At 40.4% G+C, this 26118-nt stretch overlaps 2 protein-coding genes across 4 annotated transcripts in view; both read left to right on the top strand.

Moving 5' to 3' along the window:
* PIK3C2A (phosphatidylinositol-4-phosphate 3-kinase catalytic subunit type 2 alpha) overlaps positions 1-14975 on the top strand; it is a 48337-nt gene extending 33362 nt beyond the window's left edge. For all 3 annotated transcript variants that reach the window (XM_072338189.1, XM_072338190.1, XM_072338191.1), the window contains 19 exons: positions 91-233; positions 850-1038; positions 1124-1217; positions 1483-1577; positions 1890-2070; positions 2678-2782; positions 3728-3820; positions 4555-4684; positions 6195-6331; positions 7084-7253; positions 8141-8297; positions 8813-8922; positions 9463-9670; positions 10572-10696; positions 11082-11199; positions 11296-11377; positions 11860-11969; positions 12159-12284; positions 12827-14975. In XM_072338189.1, the coding sequence (XP_072194290.1) occupies positions 91-233; positions 850-1038; positions 1124-1217; positions 1483-1577; positions 1890-2070; positions 2678-2782; positions 3728-3820; positions 4555-4684; positions 6195-6331; positions 7084-7253; positions 8141-8297; positions 8813-8922; positions 9463-9670; positions 10572-10696; positions 11082-11199; positions 11296-11377; positions 11860-11969; positions 12159-12284; positions 12827-13009 (2556 nt within the window). In that variant the 3' untranslated portion in view covers positions 13010-14975. The remainder of the gene's footprint in view (positions 1-90; positions 234-849; positions 1039-1123; positions 1218-1482; positions 1578-1889; positions 2071-2677; positions 2783-3727; positions 3821-4554; positions 4685-6194; positions 6332-7083; positions 7254-8140; positions 8298-8812; positions 8923-9462; positions 9671-10571; positions 10697-11081; positions 11200-11295; positions 11378-11859; positions 11970-12158; positions 12285-12826) is intronic.
* A 134-nt stretch (positions 14976-15109) lies between these two features.
* Positions 15110-18566, top strand: RPS13 (ribosomal protein S13). Its single transcript, XM_072338367.1, has 6 exons — positions 15110-15211; positions 15432-15480; positions 16614-16692; positions 17128-17297; positions 17914-18014; positions 18486-18566. Exons 1-6 carry the CDS (start codon positions 15189-15191, stop codon positions 18517-18519), a joined length of 456 nt encoding a protein of 151 aa, XP_072194468.1. The 5' UTR covers positions 15110-15188; the 3' UTR covers positions 18520-18566.
* Positions 18567-26118: the final 7552 nt, after the last annotated feature.

Genomic DNA, 26118 nt, shown 5'->3' with positions numbered 1-26118 from the left:
GAACTAAGGAGCTGAGATTCCCAAAAACCTGATGCTGCTGGAAGGGGAAGCGCTCTGCACTTTTCTTAGGAGGCTGTTGGTTTTTTTTAGGTTGATTTTCCATCCCATGCTTTTGATATTGAATATAAAATTCCTCAAGCTGCAAAGACTACTGTGCATCATTCCATAGACGCATTAGAAAAACCACTGAGAGAACGTCTCCTTGCCATTCTCTCTAGGGATAACACTATTGGGTATGTTCATCTCTTTGTAGCTCTGGTCTGTATGTACATGACAGTGTGAAACTAGGGTGTAGAATTCTTGAGATTCTTTATTATGCTTCTATTATATTTTTGAAGGTCTGTGGAGATTTAACCAAGAGATTGAACAAAACCTGTAAAATAATGCTGCTGACTTTATATATTCTTTTGTATTTTCTGTGGCTAGTGCTGTAATATTCTCATACTGCTCTGATTGCCTGTTGTCTATGCCTGTTCCCACTTGGTATTTCTTCAGTTACAAGGAGCATTGGCAGTTTCAGTGGAGGCTGTTCATACTCCATGAGAACGTTTCTGACAAGTTTTCCTACTCATCTGCACCAACCTAATGTTAACTGCCTGTTTTTTGTGGGTTTTTTTTTTCCGACTTCGCTAAAATCTATTCTTGTTTTATGCAAATTACAGCTTTTAACAACTGTTTCCATAACGTTTGAGATTTGTTTTGGCTCTGCTTTAGACTTTCATGGAGGAAATAGCCATTTTACATCATGTAATGTAATATGTAAAATTGAATACAGTGACCGGTGGCACTGGGGTTATGTGGGTGATGCTCCTTAACTTGCACTACAAACCGATGTGCTTTTGTCTGCAGGCTATCAAAAGAAGACAAAGAATTTTTGTGGGAGCAGAGACATTATTGTCATAGTCATACTAACAGCTTACCAAAAATACTGGCTAGTGCCCCACACTGGGACTGGGCAAGTCTTCCAGAAATATATTCATTGCTTCAGCAGTGGCCTCCTTTATCACCCTTAGCTGCACTGGAACTACTTGATTCAAAGTAAGAAAACAGAGTAAAGTTTTGTTTATGTGTCACAGAAACACAAACACAATAAACTTAATGTGGATGTGCGGTGACTTTCTAGGTTTGCTGATCAGGAGGTGCGAAATACGGCTGTAAACTGGATAGAAACATTGAGTGATGATGAATTAACAGATTTCCTCCCTCAGTTTGTGCAGGTAGGATTTACTGTTGGCACCATAGCTGTACTTTTTTGCTCTTGAAAATCCAAGGGAGTCCTGAGCTACTAGTCACGGAAGTGCAATCACAACTCTATACTTAATTACCTTAACTAATGCATTGGGTGGAAAACAGTGTAAGTAGATGGTTGCTCTGTGACTGTCTCCTCAACTGGTGATGGTTCTATCAGTGCTTCTATCATAAAATCTGTTTTCATCTGGAATTAAATTTAAACCCCATTTATTTCATTTTCTTTGTGTTTAGGCATTGAAGTATGAAACCTACCTGGACAGTGCACTTGTCAAATTTCTTTTGGCTCGGGCATTGGGAAGTATTCGAATAGCACATTACCTTTACTGGTAAGATGTTCTCTGTTCCATCGTTCATGTAATGTTTGTTGTAAGGGTAGTATTTTAAGGAAAAAATATTCTATCTTAATATTAAGGTTCATAACAATGCATGTTACATCAAATGGAAAAGTAGAGAAAATACAGATCCTGTTTTCTTTGTGAAGAAACAGACACTGCCCCTACAAAGTACAAACTTCTTACCTTTTATATCATATATGTGTATGCATATAATATGTATTCATTAAAGTCAATTACTGTTTTAGTACTGCATTGTTCACACTATCTTCTATGTGAAAATTCAATTCAGATCTTTTATTTCAGGCTTCTTAAGGATACATTATATGATCCAAAGTTTGGCGTAAGATATGAGCAAATTCTTGGAGCCTTTCTTTCAGTTTGTGGGAAAGGGCTGAGAGAAGAGCTGGAGAAGCAGACCAGACTGGTGCTGCTTTTTGGAATGGTAGCAGAAAAAGTAAAGCAAACAAGTGTATCAGGTCGACAGGTGTGTATATTAAATTTTAGTATTGTTAAAGAAGACTGTTTATACTCTCAAAGCAAATCACTCAGTTACCTTTTTGGTCTAAATTTGATAAAATGATTTATATAAAATATATAGGAAGATCTGTGAGTCTGTCACTCTGCCTTTTAGCACAGTAATGGGTTAAATAAGTCAGTGTCTGTCAAATTGGTTATCGGTTGAAGCATAAAATCGTATGAGGTGATGAGGTAAGAAAGAAGGATGATTCCTGTGTATGATAAGCTGGATTTGGATTTAATGCTATTACTGCTGAAGAAAATCCAGTTACACGAAAGAATGGGGATATCTATTTGTATGCTAAGAATGAGTTAATATTTTGTTAGAGTGCAATGCTATCCTCTGAGTTAGTGGGGAAAAAAGTGTGGTATTAGTATTGTACTGCCAAGTTTATACATTTTTAATAGGTAAAACAGCAGTTGTTTTTACCTATTAAAAGTTCTTTTGATTCCTTTGATGCTGAGAAGCTAAAATACTGGCTGTGATATGTTTTGGGATCATTTTGTCCAGAAGTTTCCCATAAATGCTCCAGTTAGGAATTATCAGCTGAAATTTTTTGTTTGATTGTTTGCAGACTGCCTTACAAAGTGGTATGGAACGTGTGCAGTCATTTTTCTTGAAGAACAAATGCCGTTTGCCTCTCAATCCCAGTCTCGTGGCAAGAGAACTAAATATTAAGGTATGGGATTTTGTTGTTTGTTTTTGCTTTTACAAATAGCAACATTAATTTACTTCTTTGAAAGTTCTTTACTCTAGTTGGAGAGTTTTAATGAAAAATGCTGATTGAAAGAGGGAGTAAAGTTAATTAAGAAAAGAAAAATTATACAAATACTTATTCCAAGGGAATTCATTGTTAGTAAATAATTAAGTGATTATTTCTTCAGACCTTTCTGCTCTGAGACCAATAATTGTGGCTGTGGGAGAGGAGTACTCAAGTGTATGAAAGGTCTTGTTTTCATTAGTAGTCAAAAGAGAAAAGTGAATAATGCTATGAAGATAAAACAATGAATAAGTACCTTGAAATCAGTGAATGTGCCTGTTACTGGTTGTACCAGGGAAGCAGACAATAGCTTTATTTCATTATAGAAGTCCAACAAATGATAGTGTAGAAGCTGATATATATATTTTTTTCTGAACTCTGCAAAGTTTGACAGTGTTTGCTTTGACAACCTTGATTGCATGTCATTGTGCATAACTGAGAATCTAAAGGTCCATGAGCATTGGATTTAATCCAGTGTAGACACAGATCTCCTTTTGCTTTCCTTCTCTAAGTGTTAATTAAATCACGAACATGTACTTGAAAACAGATAAATGAGAGCATAGCAAAAGACACGAATATCCAGTTTCTATAGTCTAAGTTTTAAAAAGTTGCTGTTAAAATATTTATCCTTGTTTTACTCATTCTTCTATTCAATACAAAACATTGCTGTGTTGAACTGTTGGCTTTTGTACAGGAATTGAACAAATATCAGCCAAAGGGCCCTTTGTTCAAAGGAAACATATTCACCACAATTGCAACGTTACAAGTCTGAATACGCACATTGTGTCATATATGCTTGTTGTCAGAATGTCATGTTTCCTGGACTAGCTATACTGTGAATAGTAACAATAAATCTACTCGTAGGCGTGTTCCTTCTTCAGCTCCAATGCAGTACCACTGAAAATTGCACTGATAAATGCAGACCCTCTGGGAGAAGAGATTAATGTGATGTTTAAGGTAAGCCTTACATGCAAATTGGAAAAATGTTAAATGGTAGTTGATACCAATGAAAGAATGAGTAACTTCAGCATAGATCAATAAGCTCAGATACTCTGTAGGCTTGTTCTTGTATATCTAGAAACCATCTCAGTTGTTCCACATGTCTGAAAATGGCTAGATTTTTCAGTAAGCAACTCAATTTCATAACTGTACAATAGAAAACTCCCACCCTAGTGCTGATGTGATACCACATAAATCAACATTTCAGAATCTTGAAAGTATCCACAGAATTAAATTTTTGGCTGGGTAAGAACATATCTTACGATTCATCTGTCGTAACTGCTTAAGACTTCTTTCAAGTTGTGTAGAAGGACTGGTAGTGGTAGGAGTTACTGCTGCTCTCTTTTAAGGACAGGTATTCCAGGGGAAACAGTGCTCTTGCATCTTCTCAGAGCGAAGTCATAAGGCTTTAATTATAAAAAAGGAATAGGAAGAAGTGTAGCATTTTTGTAAGATAGCTTTAAACATTCCAATTTCAGAAGCTAACTAGCATCTGAACAGGTTGCTAAATGTGCAAGTCACTATATTGCATGTGAAACCGTAGCTTGTATTCTCACTGTCTAAGTATGTAGCTGTAAGGAAATAAGTAGGGTAATGTATCCCGCACTTAAAATGCAAAGCAATTAAGATCTCCAGTTCAGTTCTGCTGAAAGCATATCGTGTTTCTATTTAACTTCTGTATTTCCATTAAGGTTGGGGAAGATCTGCGACAAGATATGTTGGCTTTACAGATGATTAAGATCATGGATAAGATCTGGCTGCAGGAGGGACTGGATCTACGGATGGTCATCTTCAAGTGTCTCTCAACCGGAAAAGATCGAGGTGCAACACCAGATGCTGCCTATAATTTTTGTGTTTGTCTTTCACCCTGCCCAAATTTTTATCGTGCTCGCAGAGAAAATTTCTACTCAAAGGCAGACTCAGGAAACACTGGAAGGCCAAAAGCCTTCCTTATAAGGAACTTCAGTACTCAAAAGTCTATCCAGTTGAATTGTTTGGAATTTCCTCATGGCAGAGTTGCATTTAAATGTTTTTTCTTGAGTTCTGAGATTCTTAATGCGTTCTACTGTAGATGAGTAGTGGCACGAATGTCACAATAAAAGCGTAAGGTTTTTCCTCACATCCTTACTGCAGCACAGGAAATCAGTGGTGCAACAGCAGTTTGGATTATGAAAGTTATTTATGGACTAAGAAAACATTCAAGTCAAAACTGAAATTCCAAGGTATTTGGAATCTGCTGCAGTTGAGTCAGGGAACATTGAAATGCGCAAAAAGAAGAAAAACTGAACTTAATCCCTTTCCCACACCCCTCTCAGAATTACCATCTTGTGCTATGCGGAATTTCTTGGGATTATGAGCTTTTCAAGTTAGAAACTTTAAAGTTACAGAACTCTGAGTATCAATGCTGCCTTACATCTTGGACATACTTTATGCAAGTTAACTCACTAATTCTCTATAGATAACCAATAGGAAACACAGGATCTTTAAAGAGAGTCAGCAGAAACTTACCTCTTCAGTCAGAGCAGTGTGATGAAAACTCCCAGATATATATGAGAGAGTTGAAAATTCAGATTGGTGAAACTATACCAAAAGCTTCAATTTATGGAAAGCTTTTGCTTCTTAAAGAAGCAGATGGCATTTCTTCCTATTTGGAGCGGTGACTTGATTGCATAGCAGGTTGCATTTTTTGTTGGTACTAGTATTAGTATCGTTAGAGTACTTGAAGGATTGAAAAGTAAAAATAGACATAAATTGCAGATTTTCTCATAGTAGCTCTTGCCAAGATAGAATTCAAACTGTTTTAATAAAATGTTTTCTTTTTATGATCTAGCTCTACAAATATTTCTAGTAAATGATGTCTCCAAAATAAGGCCACATGTCAATCCCACTTTGCCTTATTTATGAGGGCAGGCTGGTCTTATTTCAACACTCACTGACCATTAGAAGTTACTGGGCTGCTAGGCTGTGTCTTTGGGAAATGACAGTATAGAAATATTTTACAGCTGTTAGTAATAGACCGATACTAATTTATGTACTAGAGAGTAATTAAGCGGTAGTGCTTTGAGTAAAAGTATAATATATGTGTGTATTTTAACAATCATAACTAATTGTAATAAAGTAAACCTAAATTGAATCTCTGCTTCATGGCAAAGAATTATATTGTAGTCTGCAGAAATGCTTCATAAACTAATAGCACTTTTTACATCTAGCTGGATTTTGAAATAAGCTAATCTTAAATTATAAAGTCAATCACTGTCAATAAACTTCCTACCAAATAGTGAAAATACAATATAACTTACGGAGATGATATTTTGTTATATTTCATATAAAGGTATGGTAGAACTTGTTCCTGCTTCGGAAACACTTAGGAAAATTCAAGTGGAATATGGAGTGACAGGTTCTTTTAAAGACAAGCCTCTGGCAGAATGGTTGCGAAAGTATAATCCTACAGAGGAGGAATATGAAAAAGTAAGTTTTTTTCAGTATTTTTTTTGAAGGCCCTGCAAAATGGGCTAAATAAGGTTTGCTCTTGTGAGAGCAATTCTTGTTCTTGATCTTATGTTGAAGTTTTTGTTTTAAATCTTTAGGAAACTTAATTTTTTTTTTTCCTATTCTTCAGGAAGAGTTAATGAAAATCCCTTATGAGGTCTGATCCAAAAGTAATGCCTTCTGCTGTATAATGTTGGCTCAGAGGCAGATGTTGCTGGTACAGCAGTAGAGGTTGAATCTTCCTGTCAACATTCCATTACATCTTGTTGACAATAGGAAGGAATGATAGCTGCTCTTCATTGTGGTTTAGGAGCAGTGGTCTCTTGGGACATAGGATGCCAAGAGTAAAATGTTTCCTACTGGTTACGCTGCTGTTAATATGCACTAGAGAATAAATCTCATGTAGCCCTCCCTTTCTGCATACTACTTACTCTTTGTCATTTGCCTTCAAATCCTCCTTTATCTTGCATTTATTTACAAGAAAAAAATGAAGCAAGCACTTTTTTTTTTTTCCTGGAGATTATGATTTCTGAAGATTTTTGCAAAGAAATCTCTACCTGGAGACAGATTTTATTCTCTATCTGAAGAACACTGTCCAGAGAAGGGCAAATTTTAGGACCTGTTTGATCTGGCTTCGGTTTTACCTTTGTAAAGATTGACTGTTGAACGTATTAATGCTGTTTCTCCATGGACGTTTATTCTCAATTCACTTTCTTTTCTTTTCTTCCCAGGCTTCGGAAAACTTCATTTATTCTTGTGCAGGATGCTGTGTTGCTACTTATGTGCTGGGAATTTGTGACCGCCATAATGATAACATAATGCTTCGAAACACAGGACATATGTTTCACATTGATTTTGGAAAGTTTTTGGGTCACGCACAAATGTTTGGTAGCTTTAAAAGGTATTTTCCATTGCTAAGCAAAGTAGAGAATGAAGTGGGTTGGGTTTTTTTTGGTATATTTTAATAAGCATTAACATTTAAATTCCTGTTAGGTGCTGTTTTTAGTATGAAGCTAAAATCTTCCAATTGAGTTGCTGAGTTTGCAGAATACCTTCAAACTTGCTAGTATAGAATTAATTCTGAGAAGTTTTCTGTTTTCATAATCTGATCTCTAGATTTATTGATTTATTGGTTTATTTATTTTTAAGTCAAAGCACCTAGGCATAGCTTTCAAATGAATGACTGTCTTAGCTTCTGGTAGGTTGAAATAAGGATCAGTATTTAACTTATGCTTTTCAACATTACATTAATTCTTTAAAAATTTCTGTGCTAAACATGCTTAAATCTCGGGGGATTTTCTTAAAGCACTTAAAGCCAGGCATCTTGTGTTTGTGTGTTACGGCTTCTAGAAATGAGGGGATTGAAAATGAGGGCTGTAATTTAACCTGGTCTCCAAGTGTTGCTTTAGGAGATTCTGAAGCAGGTCCATGTGAATGTGCAGGAAACCTGAGTAGCTGAATCCAACCCAAAAAAAGTAAAGTGGTATTAATGGGTTGTTTGATATCAGTGCCTGGGGATGGGATTGGAGGGAAGCACATGACGGTGAATAGACCTTGTGAGTAACGTAACTGCTTCTCTGAAAGAGTGGTCAGGCAGTGGAATGGGCTGCCCAGGGAGGAGGTGGAGTCACCAACCCTGGAGGTATTCAAGGAACATTTGGATGTTGTGTTGAGGGACGTGGTTTAGTGAGAACGATTGGTGATGGGTGGATGGTTGGACTGGGTGATCTTGTAGGTCTTTTCCAACCTTGGTGACTCTATGATATGAATTATGTGCTTTTCGAACAGGGATCGGGCTCCTTTTGTGCTAACGTCTGATATGGCTTATGTCATTAATGGTGGTGAAAAACCCACTATTCGCTTTCAGTTGTTTGTGGATCTTTGTTGTCAAGCTTACAATTTGATAAGGAAACATGCAAACCTCTTCCTTAACCTACTTTCCCTGGTAAGCATTTTTATTAAAGTTGAAACTTGATCTGTAATGTTGGCTTGTTATTAAATCTTAAGTTCTTCATGCTGCAGGAAATCTTGACGCATTCCTTTATAAGCCAGAAATATTAGATGTACGTTTTTAGGAAGGTTGTATGTGATGATTTTTTTTAGGTTTAGGTAAACTTCTAAGAGTTTAAAATTAAGAAGATATTATAAATTACTCTGCATAGGAGACGCAATTTAGCAGGGGACTTTTAGGGTAATATGGTCATGTTGTGGTTGGACTTTACGATCTTTAAGGTCTTCTAACCTGAGCAATTCTATGATTCTGTGAAAACTTTGTTAGCTGCTTTTAACACAGCAGAAATACAGAGCTGCTGATTGGAAGTAATTATTGACTGCCTCTGTTAGCATTAAGCAATCTGTCACAGCTTCAAATGACTTTGAAGGTCTAAGAGTTTAATTATTTCAGTATGAAATCACATTTTATTTGTGAAATAAAATATTTGCAAATTAATTTTCCTGCAGATGCTTTCTTCAGGGTTACCAGAACTAAGTGGGGTGCAGGACTTGAAGTACGTCCAGGATGCTCTCCAGCCTCAAACAACAGATGCAGAAGCTACCATTTTCTTTACAAGGTACTGGCTAAGTGTATCCACCAGCATCATCCTTTTAGTGGGAGCTCTCTGCTTCAGATGAATGTACTAAAGATGTTGCAAAGGTGGCTGTAGTCAGGTTATGTAACCCAAGAATACCCATCACCTAACCAGTGAACTGCAAAGATAAGATCAGTTTCATGTATGATTAGTACCTGTGCTAAAATATTTTGCCTTTAAGAATTACCTTGTGCAAAAGAATTGCTTGAAATAGAGTAATTCTGTTGTGCTGTTTGAGAGTTGCATTTTGAATACATCCCAGATTGCTTAGTAGTGGTGTACGTGCTGATATCCTTGAAATGCACACAGAATAAAGAAGTTTTCCCAAAAGCACTTTTGCCCACTGGGGAGGGAGGGATTACACTTCCAGTAAGAGCAAATCAGTGTGTGCATATAGTGTAAGCTACTTGTTGCTGTGTGTTAGAAAATGAATTGTTCTGTCCCACTTTAAACAGGGCTGGAGTGGAGTGATGAGGAAGATTTTATGTGTTCTAGAATTTGAACTTATTTTTTCTACTCTAGGTTGATTGAATCCAGTCTGGGAAGTGTTGCCACAAAGTTTAACTTCTTTATTCATAATTTGGCTCAGCTGCGTTTCTCAGGACTGCCGTCTAATGATGAACCCATCCTCTCATTTTCTGCTAAAACATATTCTCTTAAACAAGATGGCCGAATCAAACAAGTGTCTGTATTTACGTATCAGAAGAGATATAATCCAGATAAGCATTATGTAAGTGTGTAGAATTTTTCTCCGCTCTATGCAACCATATTTTCCCCTTTTTGTTTTTTTTTTCCTGTTGCTGTTTGTTGTCTTGGACTGGTCAGCCCAAGCTGAATTTTCCTCAAGTTGCTTTATAAAGTGAGCTAGTGTATATCTATTTCCAAGTTGTATTTGCTGCAAATGACTTAATCTGGCAGTCACCACTCAGATAAGGTAAAGCTTACAGAAGAAAAGCTTTATATTGAATCACTGCATTATGAATGTATTTGAGTACTCCAGTTCTAAGCCAAAGCAGGGTTTGATCTTTAGGAAACTGCTGAGGTAATGTAATGTCCTTATGTTTAGTTGCACATTTTATTAAAATACACATTTGACTCATCTATTAGTTCACTGAGCTCAATTTTCTGTGCCATTTCTCAGCTTTCATTTTTCCTTACTAAATAATACAAATTACTGAGGGCAGTATCCCAAGCATCTGAAAGATTTCCTTTTATATAATGCAGCGTACCTACGTTTGTCTAGCAAATTGTTGCTTTAAGAGTATGGGCCTGTAAGCTTTCACATCAGTTCCAGCTGTTCCAGATGTGTTACAACTTTGTACACCTGATACAGAGTATGAACTTACAGTGAGGCTTAAAATGGGGAATGCTGACAGCTTAGCTTTAACTGCGTTTTTCTCATTGTCAGATGTAGATCTGCATTATAGGAAAATCACAGTGTTACTTTGCAGTAACATTTCAGTAGGGCGGTTTGTAATTCAAACTCCAGTATAAAATGCAAACACTGGGAAATTAATGTGGGAGGAAGATTACCATAGTAGGAAAAGCTGAATGTTAAACCAGAACAGTATTTAAGTCAATTCTATAACATTTCTACTACTTTCTATCTTTCTTATGTGTATTTTTGGCAGATATATGTGGTGAGAGTTTTGAGAGAAGGACAAGCTGAGCCAGCTTTTGTTTTCCGAACATTTGATGAGTTCCAGGAGCTCCACAACAAACTTGGCATCCTTTTTCCACTTTGGAAGCTACCAGGGTATGTTTCTCACTCATTCATTGCTATTATAATGAATTCACTAAAGAATGATCCTAGCTAGAGTGGAGTTAAAGATAGCTGAGACAAAAGTGCTGAGTAGTGAACTAGACTTCAAAGGTGGCAATTAAAGAGGAAAAATATATTCTTTAAGTTTGAAGGAGGAGAACTAGAGGAGCTGCTTCAATTTGTGATTTATCATTTGTATCAATTACCTATAAAAGTTTCCTTGTCTTTCTCTAACATTGTTGTATATTAGGATGCCCGTGTGTCCAATTGTGATTGATGTCAAAAATAGATGTCAGCACTTCAGGGTGGAAATTAGAATGAAATTTAACTGCACTGCAGAAAAATTAACTGGAAACTTCATCTTGTTCTTCTCTTACAGCTTCCCTAATAAGATGGTCCTGGGAAGAACACACATAAAAGATGTAGCTGCTAAAAGAAAAGTGGAGCTCAATAGCTACATACAGAGCCTGATGAACAGTTCTCCAGAGGTGGCAGAAGTGAGTTTAAGTAGCTTAAGCAAATCCAGGGGAGGCTTTTGGATCTTAGTGCTCATTAACATTTAATCTAATATATAAAATTTCTTTCAAATTTAGTGTGATCTTGTCTATACATTTTTCCATCCATTGCTTCGTGATGACAAAGTGGAAGGAATAGATGGAATAGCCAGATCTACAGGTAAGTCATGTCTGTGGGGCAGGAGGTGGAGTATTTATACACTGGGTAACTATAGTATGACACTTTAAAAATGTGATTTATAAAGAATCTTTTGAAATTAACTGACTTTTATCCTCGCTGAGAAGTGTGCACATCTTCCCTTCCAAATATGGTTGCATACAATTCCAAGGAAATAAAAAACATGCCAAGAATTACAACAATACACGTGATCACTGTTCTTGCTTATGGCTTAAGAAAATTATTCAAGTTTTGGCTCGGATTTTCCAACAATCTTAACAAGAGAATGCAGAAATCTTTACAACCTATGGCCTTGCATCCTCTTGGGGAATTAGAAACGTAAACCAGAAACTGAACTTAGTCCAAACCTTGCATTTATTCCATTTGTTGTTTTTTTGTTGTTGTTTTTTACCTGTATATAATTAGTGTGGTACTGATGAACGCATACAAATATTCACAGAGAAAATAATTGTGCATTTTTTCAGATGCAAATCCATCAAGTCCTACCTCAGGCAAAGTGGGTGGAGAAGTGAAGCTATCCATATCATATAGAAATAGCACTCTGTTTATCATGGTGATGCACATCAAAGATCTGGTAAGTAAGAGAAGAGAGAAGCTCACTGCCAAAAACCAAAAACTCCAAACTCTCTCACTGTGAACTTACATCAGCTGCTGGTTTTGATCTGCTTGATGATTAAGACTAGCCATTTGAACACAGTCATGTAAGCATGCAATAACCAGTTTTCCAACTCATCTTCTAACATGTCTTGGTTTTGGATTCCAGGTTACTGAGGATGGTGCAGATCCAAATCCCTATGTAAAAACATACTTATTGCCAGACACGCACAAAACATCCAAGCGCAAAACCAAAATCTCCCGGAAGACAAGAAATCCAACTTTCAATGAAATGGCAAGTTATATTTTCTTGTAGCAACTCTGTATAGTTTGCTATCGTCTTTCATTCTAAGCAGTAATTGAAATCTTGTCTAAAAACACCCTGTAAATATATATATATAAATTCAAAATGAATTTGTTTCAAAACCTTTGTGCCCTGTTAAAGAAAAAAAATTAAGAGTAAAATGGGACTATGTAAATGTATTGTTAGAAATGAGCAGAAATTTCTTTCACTGACTTTGAGGAGTGATGGTGAGGAGTGAAGGAGTCTTAAAACTAAAGATTCTTCCCCTCAATTCATTGATTCAGCACGTGGAAAAGAATGAATTCAGAACATACTTACCACAGGTAAACAGTACTTCTATATGAAAACACTGGCCCTTTTAAACACTTAAGAGCACATAAAATATGCTTGGGCTTCAGCCTGGCCTCAGAAAAGCAGACGTACGGAAAGGTCATGATCTGCAATTCAAACGTCAGTGGTGGGGCAGGCAGAAAAAGGAGCCATCTGTGTCACTTCATTTGAATAACCAAAATTCTTGCCTTCTTACCTTCCAGCTTGTGTACAGTGGGTATAGCGTGGAAACTCTGAAACAGAGAGAACTTCAGTTGAGCGTCCTCAGCGCGGAATCATTACGTGAGAACTTCTTCTTGGGTGGAATTACACTCTCTCTGAAGGACTTCAACTTGAGCAAGGAGACTGTTAATTGGTATCGACTAACTGCTGTGCCCTATCTATGAACTCATTCCTACACCTGAGTAAGAATGGAACAGCTGCATTCACTTGTGCTTTGTGCATCTTCTGACTTGAAAATAACTTGTGCATCTTAAAAATAGGAGACTGCATTTCAACAGATAAATTGGACCAACCTTCGTGTAGCCTAATTCGGAGGATTTCTAGAAAACCATTGCTGGATTATCCTTATGCAATGTTATCAAAGCGTTATTTTGAACCTTTCTTAAGAGCTGCAGGTAAAGGAAGGGGATTTTAAACCATCTGTGACAATACGATGAACAGTTTGACTATGCTGGTTGCTCAAACCATAACTTAATCGTTAGGCCTGTGGATATAACACATTTTTGCTTTATAGTTTCCTTGTTTTATGTCATCCATGGCGTGATGCTGGAGGATATTAAAGAAACTACATATTTTTTAGGACTACTCTCACACTAGTAACTAGACACTAGACATCACAGAGGCTGTGATGGGTAAAAGTTTTGGTGGCTTCACACAATGCCTGTAGAAATGAAGGTTGAAGGGCTGGAAAAAAATCCTTAGCGTTGCATTTGCTCCCAGATGAATGCATCTCTGTGATTGATTGGAGTGAGTGCCAATAATGGAATTTGTAAATAATGGTGCCTTAATTCAAATGCTTCTCTTTACCTCACTTCTGGTATTTAAATATGTATACCTGTTAACTTTCTGCTCCTCAAAGAAGGAAAACGTTCTCATAACTTGCAGGTTGTACTGGGAGGCTTCTGAGATGTGTGCATTACCAATGGCATTGCTTATGCTGGTCTTCATACTTAGTGCAAGTTCTGATAAATATTTGTAACCCCTCTTGTATCCATGATCCCCCAAAGCCGAATTAAGAATGGCTAAATGTGATGCCGTAGGAAATGCATCCAGTTTTTTCAGTGTTCTGAAACGCTGTTAAATTTCTAGAATGACAATAGTGCAGTGATTAAATGTAGAACATTCAGGCAGTAAATCAAAGTGGCACTTAGCCCTAATTTACTTACCTGTATTTCCAGGATAACGATGGCCACTAGGCAAAAAGCACAACTGCTGGATAAATCGCAGACTGGCTGCATTAACAGACCTTTTGGAGACACAGATTTCATTGCACTTTTCTTTCTTCTTTAGTTGACAGCAACACTGATTCTAAAACAAAACGAACTTAATTCCAAGCAGCATTGAAATATGTTGTGATATAGTGGGGTACAAATATTGTCTCCTGTAAATACCCTGGGTTACTTAAATAGGTCACTTCTGCACTACAGGTAAGGAATTCTTGTTCACCTTTACTCGGTGTGGAGTGGTTGTATTTTGGACAAAGCAATAGCGTTAAGTTGCACACTTCAGTAGTAAACATCGATGCATATTTGGAGAAAGGTTGAGAGATGATCAGCGCCGGTTATGGATTTTTAGTGCAAAATATGCAGCGATGAAAGAAGACACAATATGGGAAGTTCATCTGTTGTCTGCCCAGCGCTACAAAGCTTCTTCAGAATCTGGTTTTCCTTCCCCCACTACTGACCAATCTCCCTTCAACACAGAAGCGAGAAGTAAACTTGAATCTCCTGGTGCCTCAAATAGTCATGGTCCAATCTCTTAGGAATTATTACCATTACAAAGCGAAGAATGTGGTGAATGTTAGAAACTGGGTTGATGCTGTTGGGCACTAACAAGTCCCAAACCCCAGTTTTAATAAGTACCTTCTGCATATTTTCCATTCAGTGTAGCCTGTAAATACTATTCCGTGGAACTAACTCGGCATTTCCTGCTCACTTGACGCTTTCGAGACTTAACTCCATTCCATCCTTAGAATCACAAGTCACTTAAACACAGGAAAGTAGTCTACTGTTTTTGTGAAACGTTGCGTTGTGAAATGAAAGGAGAGCAATACGTACTGCCTTTTTTGCAGTGTGCTATTGGAGCACAGTGACAGCACAGAGTACAAATAAACCACAATCATTTAAAACCAGCTGTTAAGTTTCTCTGAGCTCTGGTGGAAAGAAAGAGGTCGTATTGTAGTATTGTCTCGCCGCTCCTGATTGGCTGGCGTGCAGAGAGGAGTTTCGCCGGCCCTGATTGGCTGGTGTTGGGCAGGGGGGTGGGGCTGGCGGGGCTGACGTCCTTTCCGGCGGAAGAAGAGCCTCTCCCTCGCGCCGTTCCTTCTTTTCCACCGCCGCCATCATGGGTCGCATGCACGCACCGGGGTGAGCAGCGGGCACCGCCGGAATGCTGGGGGAGGAACGGAGCGGGACGGCTGAGGGGAACGTGGCGGGAAGGAGGGGGCGGTTGGGGCTGGCGCAGAGCCGCCTGGGCTCCGCGATGGCGCCGGGTGGAGGGTCCCGTTGGCGGCCCGATAGGCCGCGGGGTTCGTAGTGCTGTTCCTGGGTGCCCGCCTCGCTCAGCCTGCCGCCTTTCTCTCCACAGGAAGGGCCTGTCCCAGTCCGCACTGCCCTATCGCCGCAGCGTGCCCACGGTGAGTAGCTGCCCCGGAACGCGCTCGCTGTCGGCCCCGGCCCGCTCTGCGTGGCCGTGTGGTGAGATCCGGTAACAGCGGAGCGGCTCTTATGGGCCCTGAGCAGAATCAGAACAGAGTCGGGTGCTGTGAACGGTTGTTAAGCTGTATGGTTACATTGAGCTTGGTTTGCCAGGCTGTGGCTTGGAGGATCTGCGCTGGAAACAAGCTGAGTTCGTGATGAGCATGTGTGGGGCTGCGCGTGCTGAAAAGGGGTTAAAGCGGGAAGATGGAATTAAAGCTTAAAGATGAAACAAATGGATCATAGAGCTACTCGAAGCACTAATTATGTTTTCATCGCCTCAGTGATTGAGATGCTCGCATGTTATACTTGTTTTGAGCGTGCTTTGCATTTGCTTTTACATGTTTCTGTTCTGAATGATAATCTACGCAGCAGTTCCAAATGTGTGCTTCACTGTATGTTTCTATTTCATAATTTGATGCTATTAAAAAGGAGGTGAGGGATGGAAAAAACTCCTTGGAGCTTCTGTAGCTTGTAGTGAGAGCTGGACTTACTGAGCTTGTTGCTGTTATTTATCCCATAATAAGCACAGAAACAATGGTTCTATCAATGGTATAAAGTGCAATAAGATAGAAAAAGCACAGTGCTATCAGAATAAAGGGCAACCTGTTCATTTTCAGTTACTTTGTGTACTTGAGGTCAGTTTTTTTGCAAGATTTTTTGTAGGTGATTTAATAGGCAACGTCCAGATGGTTCTCAGCTTTAAAGGGGTTTCTATCCAAGGCTCAGAGGTAGTGATTTTTTTCTCTAAAGTTGCATCCATGTGCTAAGTCTGGCAGTTATAATAAAGCAATGGTAAGCATGGTGATACCTCCAAAGCTGCTTGGAGGCTCTGTGTGTTCAATTAAACAGGGACCTTTTAACCTCACTTCTTCTGCCCCCACAGTTTTCACAAGGATGATGGGTTTGGTTTGTAGGACATAAGTATGTTTCTGTATCAGTAGAAGTGTGGTTTCTTGGTTGTTTTCTTAAGCATTACAAAACGGCTGTTTTTATCACATATAGAAGGTTTTCATAGGTAGCCTGTGCCCCTGTGTTACTGCTATTCCTTAGTTACTCTATTTTTCTTTAGTGGCTGAAACTTACTTCTGATGATGTAAAGGAACAGATCTACAAGCTGGCTAAGAAAGGCCTGACTCCCTCACAAATAGGTAAGGTTTACAAATAACTCCTAAGTGGAAGTGAAACACCCTTTTCTGACCGTGATAATATAACTGTACACTCAACCTGTGTTCAATAACACGTTAAGAAAACACATTTTCTGCTGTAGCTCAAGTGGCAGCAGCCCTGTGTTAAGGAGATGCTGCAGTACCGGCCTGATAGAACGTTGCTCAGTACTGGGGCTCCCTCTAAAGTTTTGCTTACAGGTACACGTGCTGCAGCTTTGGCCGTGAGTTCTGCAGTGCAATTATGTGCTATGTGAATTATTGTATGGTTTTATTAAGGATGGTCTAGAGAGTATTAGTGATGTCTATGATGTAGTAATTGGGCTATTTCTTATTCTCTGTTTTAATAAAGAGCTTTTAAGAACGACATGCGTTTCATTGAGAACTGCTGTATGATGAAGATGTGAATGTTTGTTTCAGGTGTCATCCTGAGGGATTCCCATGGTGTTGCCCAGGTTCGCTTTGTGACAGGCAATAAAATCTTGAGAATCCTCAAATCGAAGGGACTGGCCCCAGACCTGCCAGAGGATCTTTATCACTTGATCAAGAAGGCTGTTGCTGTTCGCAAACATCTTGAGAGGAACAGGAAGGTGAGCGCTGATCTGAAGTGGAAACTCCACATGGTTTTCACAGATAATACAGTAGCTTCTTTATAACTTATGTTAAATTCTGAAACTTTTTGCAACTGATCCTAGGCATCTGGGCAGCATTCCTCTGCTGTCCTGTAAATACATTCTGTCTGCCTTGTTTGAGATCACTTTCAGCTTAAATACCTTGTAATCTTCCGGTGTAATGCTAGGAGGAGGGTTGTGGTTGCCGTTTAATTGAAGATCTCCATTTTACAGAGGAATTTGATGGTGGTCTGTTTTGTAGCTGGGGGAAAGAGGAATGTGAGGAGCTGCTCCTGACAGACCAAAAAGTTAATTGTACTACCTGTTCAGTGCCTTCTCTGAGTGAGTTTAAGAGTTTGGGGAGGCTTTTTAATGAAGGGCTTTGTACTCCTTGTGCAAAGGAGATTAAAAGCATTGCTTAAGCCACGTATTTCTTGTCCTGCTCTGAATGTACCAATCTCATCACAGTTTGGCAGTGGGAATGTGGGTTTCGTAGAAGTAGTGTTGGATATTTGACTTCACTAATGCTCGTGTGAGATGTATGTCATCTAGAAATCAAAACAGTACCTGACTGTACTACAACTTTCTTCTAAAGGATAAAGATGCCAAGTTCCGTTTGATTCTGATTGAAAGCAGAATCCATAGGCTGGCTCGCTACTACAAAACCAAGAGAGTACTGCCACCCAACTGGAAGTAGTAAGTCTTCTGTTTTATGTTGCTGTTTCACTGAGGTCTTGTAGAGCTGGCAAACGCTATGCCTGGTCTTGTTAGCAGGAGTATCAGGAGCACACAGCACATTATGATCAGATGCATAGATAAACCAGGCAGCAAAGGACAGTTTTCTTCATAAATATTAACTGAGAAATGGCACAGCAGCCCTTGCAAAAGCAGTCATTGGTAGCTGTCCCTTCTCTAGGAAAAGCTTAGGAGAATTGTTGTAGGAGTGTCGGCAAGCTTCTCTTTCTGAAAAGGCTTCAGTGCAGCTGGTCAGGGTTTTAAAATAAAATTTAGGTCTGTTATCCTATTTGTATTTTGTATCCTGTACAGAATTGTGTAGGAGATGTGATTCAGCTCAGGACTGATGGTGCTTTGAATTGATGTTTCTGGGAATTAGTTTGTAAAAACCGCCCCTGCAATTAATGTTTCTCTCTCTTTCTCTGTTTTTAGTGAATCATCGACAGCTTCTGCCCTGGTCGCATAAGAGCTGACAATGACTTACTGAAAAAGAATAAATTGTGATTAACTTTGTGTTGTCTCTATGTGTCTAATTGGTGTCTTACAAACATTTGCCCTTTTCAGGAAGCTGCCTGTAAATGGGCAGCTCTCAGACTGGAGTGTGACTCTGGCAGCACCTTCTGTGTTGCTGTCCTTCTGTTGCAGATCTGGGTAGTGACTCTTGCCGTTCTAGATCAGTTGTGTGGTTTGTCTACTTAAATTTGATTTTTTGGTCTAAATCACCAGATTTAGAGAAGTGATGGAGTCATTCACTGTGTGTATTTAGTTAACATGGGGCCACGTGATTGTGTGTGTCCTGCAGGAAGATCTGAGCAAGAAAACAAGAACAGGAGGGAGAATTGGTAACTTATAAGGTGGAGAGGAAAGGATTTGACAAGAGAGGAGGGGAGGGGAAGGGAACCAGAACTGGAGAGTTGTATGGATCATTGCAGGTTAATGTGCATCCATTCCTCTTGTGGAGGACCTATGTGAACCATTTCAGAGCTCTGTAGTTGTACTTCTCGTAACTGAGAGCATGATCTGAGTAACTGTTGGTGTCACTTGTAAGTAATTCAGGGATCATCATTGAGGTTAGTGTAGATGGGACAGTTTAGTGTTCCTCAGATGTTAAGTCTTCACTGAGGTAGTTTGCCTAAACCCGGGGGGCAGCGGCTGTTGTGCTGTCACCATTACTGAAGTTGTGCTTCCAAATCCTAAGTAATGGTGACCAAAAGAGTTGTCTTTCTGCTGAGATGTGGAGGGTGGGCTGACAGCTGTTGCCTCTTCTAGGATGAAACTGAATGGAGGTTGTAATGAGCTGCTGTAGTTGTTTCTGAATCTTGGTGCACTAATCTTAAAGAGCATTTAAGTAAATATTAATTAGACTAAGTTAGATTCGACATTTCTGTAAGGTGTAGCAGCTACTTGCTAAATGATAATGATTAAACTGGTACCTTCTGGATCCAGTTTTGCAGAAGGACATTTCCTTTGCCCTGATCGTGGAGCTAAATACAGCATCTGGGATTAAGACAGTTCTAAAGAAAAGCTTTGCACTCTGACTGAACTCTGTGTCTGCCTGGATCTGAGATTACCGGCTTCTGTGAGCTGTCAAAATACATACTCTTATTTCACGAGTGACTAGAAAGCGGTGGGTTGGGAAGGTGCTCTCCCAGTTTGCAGCTGGCAAGGCAAGGAGTTAAACTTTTTCTTTCTGTCTGTTGATTAAAATGGCCAACGTGTCCAAAAACCAAAACAAATTCTTAGGAATGTGACCTTTTGTTTCAGTGTTTTAGAAATGAACGACAGAGCTGTTAATCTGCAGAGCATCTTGGTCCACTAGAAGAAAGCAGAAGGGCAGCTCTTAGGGAATTTGAGCGTAGGGAGCCTTACACAAGTTGCAATATAAAGAGTTGTCAGATTCTAGGAGTGTAGTAACAGCTTTTCCCGAGAGTCTTTGCTGGTGGTTTTCCTTCTGTGCTCCTGATGTGCACCCATCAGTCTTTACCACGATCTGCTAACTGTTCTCAGCAGAGAATTGTGCGGTCAGCAGAGAATTGTGCGGATTCAGTGTTTGTTACTGTGCATTCACTACCTGTTGGTCACTAAAATACCAGCAGGTGGCGCTTTGAAACACTTGTTTTCCTTTTAGAAAGAAGTTCCGTATTGCAAACAGTGCCACCTGGGGGGGAAGTGCCAACGCTGACAGTCCAAGCCAGCAAACAGGACGCTTAGTATTGCAGTTCTAAATGTGTGTGGTACCAAATGATAACAGTGCTTTTGAAAACAGTACGATTGAAATTCACCCAGCTCTTGTGTTCTGCACTGCTGGGATATTTTGGTTTCTGCTTCTTCTGTCCATCATTGATTCTAGGACAAGCGTCCCTTGTTTACGAGAGGGGCTTAAACCAGGTTGCACCATGTTCCTGTGTCATGCGCTGCTACTGTATGTTGCTTACCCTGCCAGGAGAGGGAATGGCAGGGCAGCCTACAGTGGTGTATTAACAGGAGTGGAAAGAACGGGGAATGTGGTGTAAATGCTGTACAGTTGTGTCTGGGATAAAGTTGTGCAGTGAAGATGTTGCTCACAGTGAGAAGAAATCCCCATGTTGAAGTTACTCCTGCGGATAAAGGAAGGTGCGCTGCATTTGCTGGCCACAGAACATTGCATTCTCTTGTTGAAAGAACTGTAAAGATGTTTGTGCACTTATATTTCTCCTGTTCACATCGGTGAAGATTCTGTGCTACTTTTAAGTCACACATGCTGGCTCAAGTATGTGGTCTGTTCCCATTACAGTGGTCAGTCCCTTACTTTTGCTCAGCCAGGAGCGATACTGCACCAGGCCTACTCATTTGCTCTGGCAGATGCTCTGTTCAGCAGCAGAACATGGGAAGTGGGGCCTGGCCAGATGCGTGGCAGTGCTGGCAGGGGTCTGTCCTCCAGACAGGAGTGGATCTTGCAGAGTGTGGTCTTGATCAACATGTTTGGAGGGATGTGATCCTACAGTGTATGTCTGAAGAGGAGCATGCGACCAGGGGAACCTAGTCCTGTGGAAATGTCAGGTAAGTTTGATCTCTGGGGCTGTTACAGGACTCTGCCTGGGTGTCAGATTTTCTCTGCCATATCCAAGTACCCGGACAACATGGAACTTGTGATTTGGCTGCCCAGGTCTTATATATGTTATGGCTGCTTGGCAGTCAGAGAAGTCTTTCCCGCCTCTCTGGTTAAGAGCGCTATAATTTTCATTCACTAGAGAGATGCAGTAATAGAAGTAAATTCAGATGAACCACAACAAACCATCTCTGTTCATGGTTACCTCCAGGCACCAACCCAGCAGTCTGTGGCCTTGTGGTCCCACTGTTCTCTTCCTTGCTGTGCCTTGGCTTGAGTTTCACAAGTTGTATTCTTGTTTCTGCCTCATACCTAACAGTCTTGTCTGAACATCCAGTGTTGCTCTTTGCCTCCTGCTGTATTTTTGCTCCCTCAGCCAGTACAAATCTGAGTGATTGGTTTTTTTCTCTATTCCAGTGTGAGATTTTCCCCGTGTTGTGCCAGGGCATGCGTTGGAAAGGAGCACTCTGTTCTTCTGGGCCTTGGCACACAGCCTCCCCTGCTACCAGCTCCTCTCGTGCAGGGAGGCTTCTTTTTCCTTCAGAGAAACACAGCAGCAGAGCCTCTTGAGCCCCAGTGCACGGGGACCCCTCTAATGCATTGTAGCTGTTCTCTGATCTGACATGGTAAGGTTGGTTCTCAGAAGCCTCCCCCCATTTGCACTCCTGCAATCTGTCAAGGTCATTTAGTGTTACGGGGTGTATGACAGAGGCTTCTTTCATGCAGCTGGTAAGCAGCTGCTATTGAAAGTTTGCTGCTAAGGTATCCTGCCCTCTTGCAGTGTTAAGGAAGGTGGTGATGCTTCCAGAGCTGTGGGGGGGACACAAGAAAACTTGTTTTCCTTCAGTTACAAAGTTTTCCATTGCACGTGGCACTCAGAGATAGTAAAAGGGAGTTCTTTGGGATATAGTTTGCTTTTTCCATTCAGATTTCCATCCGTTTCTATTCCAGGTTCTTCCTTGGGAGCATGAAGCTTCCTTCTGTTGCCTTTCATTGGCCTCAGCCTGCACCTTTCTTATTCTAAGTTCTCTGCTTTGCCTGTGCTTGTCTAGGCATTTATAGCTGTGTACCGTAGTTCCCATTAAGGGAACCTTACTGCTTTGCAAGTCAGTCAGGCCAATGCTCTTCCATCCTTATAGATGACCTGAATGTAGCATACTAACAGTCATTAAAGGCAAAAAAGAATTGGATTTATAAACGTATGACCGGAGGTGCACACTCCTCTGCTTTTTCTGGAAAATTAAGCTTTTGAAGGATTCGTTTTCTACCAGTGAGCTTTCGACGACATTCAACTCAGAATAGTTGATGTGAGTTAATTCCAGCCGGGACTACTGGATGCACTGAAGGCAGGTTTGGGGCACGCTCGGCTCCGGGGTTCTGGTTTAGACCACTGCTGCCTCTCTTTCATGCCGTTGTTTTGTTTCTTTTTCAATGCCAGGATCAAACTAGTGGGAAAAAAATGCGCTCTGTTGCTGGGAAGTGCGTTCAGTAAGTGCATCGTTTGCATGACAATACATTGTGGCGCCCTGGTAACGTCCCTTTGCCAGCGCATACCTTGGCAACAGGAGCAGTTGGGCAGCGCTCACTGCACAAATGGGGTGTCTGTGAATGTCCATTTCTTGCTTCTAAAGGATTTCTAGACTTACTTGCAGTTGGGTAACTGAAAGCTTCCCTCCTTCTCCGCCTTCTCATGCTTTTGGGATAAACGTTTCTCCTGGTCAGCAATCTGTAACCCTTGTAACCATCCGTGTTGCTGACTGATCGCAAGTTCTTTCCTACCACCTCCATATTTATTGAAGGCCAGCGCAGATTTAGTAAACTGGAGTTGCATCACTATAAAAGCATAATGTTACTGGCATAGCAATATGTTTTGGGTACACCAATAAATGGTGATGTTGTCCTGCAGGACGTGGTCTCCAGAATAGTCACACTGGTAGTTACTGCGTGGGGCCTTGCTCAGGAGGTAGGACAAAAGGAGGTGAAGTATGTTCAGTTACATCAACCTTCCAGCTTGAGATACAGTGTGACAAGTAATTATGTTGGCTGTGCCTGAGGCAAGAGGTGTACCTACTTTCAAAGATCACCCGAGTTTTCTAGTGAGTGCTGGTTTTACAGGCAAATATTTTATTCCTTTTGAAGCTGCTCACTCAAGACCCCTTTTCAGGTCAGAATTCTCCTTCTTCAGAGCCAGGAAGGGGCTTTCAAGTTTAGTGCTGCTGTCAGGGATCAATCTCTTTTACAGTTCCTTCAAGTTCTTTATGATGCAGATGAATAATTTCTGTAGATCCTGAGCCTTGTGTTACGCCAGAGTGGGAAGAGAGTGGCTGGTGTTTTGAACTGCAGAAGCTGTTGACTGACTGGGTGAAATAACCAGTGACAGCCATTAAAAATTGATCAAGTTAAACGCACTTGGGAAGGATCCAAATCTCAGAGGATCAGTTCTGATGGTGAAGGCGTTGAGATTTGCAGGACAGGGGCTGGAAACATACCTCTCGGTATAATATAAGCTGTTGGACACTGAGGCACACTAAGAGCTGTAAGAGAACATTTGGTGTTTCTTTTGGGTTTTTTGTTTGTTTTAAACAATGGAAAAACTAACATTTTCTTCCTTACAGTAAGAGTTTCATCAGCTCTCCTTTGCTTTCCTGCAGTTCAGCAGATGTGAGTGCAGTTCTGATGCCACCGTAACACCACTGTAATGGTGTCTAGCTCTTGCGCAGTGCTTTTGGCCCAGGAATCACAATGCTCTGTGTGGGGGTAGAGTACCACTATAACCCACCCTTAACTGTGAGACAGGCACAAAGCAGAAGGAATGTCTTGGCCGGGGGCAGGAGGAATACTAGTTGTGGTGCTCTGATGTCCCAAACCCAGCCCTGAGTCCTACCTTGTGAGCCCATAAAGTTACACTTTAAACAAAGGTGGGTGTTTATATGCAAATAGAAGATGTGGAAGTGGTGTACAGCTTAGCACTGAGGCAGTTTAAAGTGGCACGTGGGGACATTTAGTCCTGATGCAGGATACTGTAGTGTGACTCTGAGTAAAGGATAGTGGGCAGTGGTTGATGCCCCGTTTTTGTGCTGATGGATGCTCAAATTTAAGAGTTAACATCGCAATTCCCCAGCCTCTTTCAATCTGAAGTGTGCAGGCAGCTGGGCCTTAGATTCCTTACATGATAGAGCTCAGAGAAATGGACCCAGATGTTGTGTCAGAGCTTTGTCTGTGTGGCTCTGCTGCTGTGGGACGTGGAATTTCATGCTCAAACTAGCTCAGAGCAGGACATGATGTGCTCTCCTGTTAATCTTTCTGTGTATGGCAAACTTGGGTATGATGAGGGGTACATAAGGCAGGAAAAGTTAGAAATTTAGTACTGTTGTGTAGCCGAGTAATACTTGGTTTACAAGTTCAATGTTAAAATACTGCGCAGTAATAAGTATTCCTTCCTGCATCCTGGCTTTTAATCTTTAAACACGGAGGTAACTTATTAGTGGTGTTGGAAAGTGAGCCTTGTTAGCATCGGACTACAGAGTAGGTGCAGCGCATGCAAAAATATTGGCTGTCAGTATAATTTGTCTTCCTGTTTCTTCTCATGTGAACTAGGAGTAGGGAATTTTTTCCTATATATTTATGGGAAAATATAGCTGCTGTGAAGAACTTTTTGGGTTAGGTACATAGGTCTGCATTGTCTGCTTTTTTGTCTCAGAAAAATGTGACAGACTGGATTATGCATTTCAGATGCAGCTTTACTTGCTGCAGTGCTATCAACAGACAAGTTAAGAGTCAGCTTAAACACAAGCCTTCCACTTAGGTTGTAGGTGTTTACTTCTCGTCACCAGGAAATTGTTCTGGTTTTCAAACAAGAAACCACAACCCGTTTGGATGTAGGACAAAATGTCTCTTACCAATGAAGTAAGAAACTGGTGAATGACGCTTGTGTATGTTGGTAGCTGGACTTCATAGAATCAGAGCAAACCTTTCTCGTGTTGCAGATTGCTCCCTTTGTTCATATCTTTCTGAACGGTTGTGACACGGCTTGTTCTTTCTATGGTCTTTATTAGTCTTCTGCCTCTTGTTTGTTTGATTTCTATTTCTCAAACAGTGGAAAAACAGTATTGTTTTTTTCTCAGAGTCCGTGCCATTGAGCTCAGTTCTGACAGCCTTGGCAAAGCAAGGCCTATAAATGTACAACTTTTCAGAAGCTGCTGCTAGAGCAGGAACTATTTTCTGCATTGGGTATTCTATCTAAAAACAAATGAATAAAGACTGGTTCTCTGTGCTTCTCTTCAGCATCTCCATGTGGAGTGCAAATGAAGTTGTGACTGTTGTGCCAACAGGTGCTTTTGGTGGCTGTGATTTCATTGGCAGTCCCACAGCCTGGGGCTCTGGCAGAAAACCAGTCTTTCTTCCTTTATTGCTTGAAGCTGAAGTAGATTCAACCTTGATCATCAACACTTGTCTTAAATTGGAAGGAAACTCTTTGTGGAGGAGAAGGAAACAGGTTTTATCACTGGTTTATGGACTCATAATGAGCTGTCGCACAGCTGTTGGCATCCAGGCTGGCTTCTGGTGATGGGAAACATGCACAAGTTCCTGGCTCAAAAAAGAGCTGAACCTCACACATGTTGATGTGGGCTTCACCGTACCTTGCTCTAGGGGTGAAGATCATGTGAAGAACTGAGGCAGTTTAGGTTCTTTGTGTGCTTAGCCTCTGCACACATTCAAGGCTGAGTGAGCAAATGGCAGACCTATACAGCTCTGGTAGGCACTGACTTAATTCCTGCTTGTTGACACTGATCTTTTCAGTTAGGTGTGATTCTTCTTCATAAATTCTGGATCTAGAAGTAGAGAAGCAGACATACAGACTATTAATTAAGAGCCTTTTGGCCCCCATTTCTTAGTTTGTCCTTGGGTTGGCCCATTTGTAATTACTGCCTGGTTATTATTGCTATTATTCTTGTTTAATGAGATAACCCAAATAAT

This window comes from Excalfactoria chinensis, chromosome 5, assembly GCF_039878825.1.
Source record: "Excalfactoria chinensis isolate bCotChi1 chromosome 5, bCotChi1.hap2, whole genome shotgun sequence".
Taxonomy (NCBI): Eukaryota; Metazoa; Chordata; class Aves; order Galliformes; family Phasianidae; genus Excalfactoria; species Excalfactoria chinensis.
This window is presented reverse-complemented; position numbering and strand designations above follow the sequence as displayed.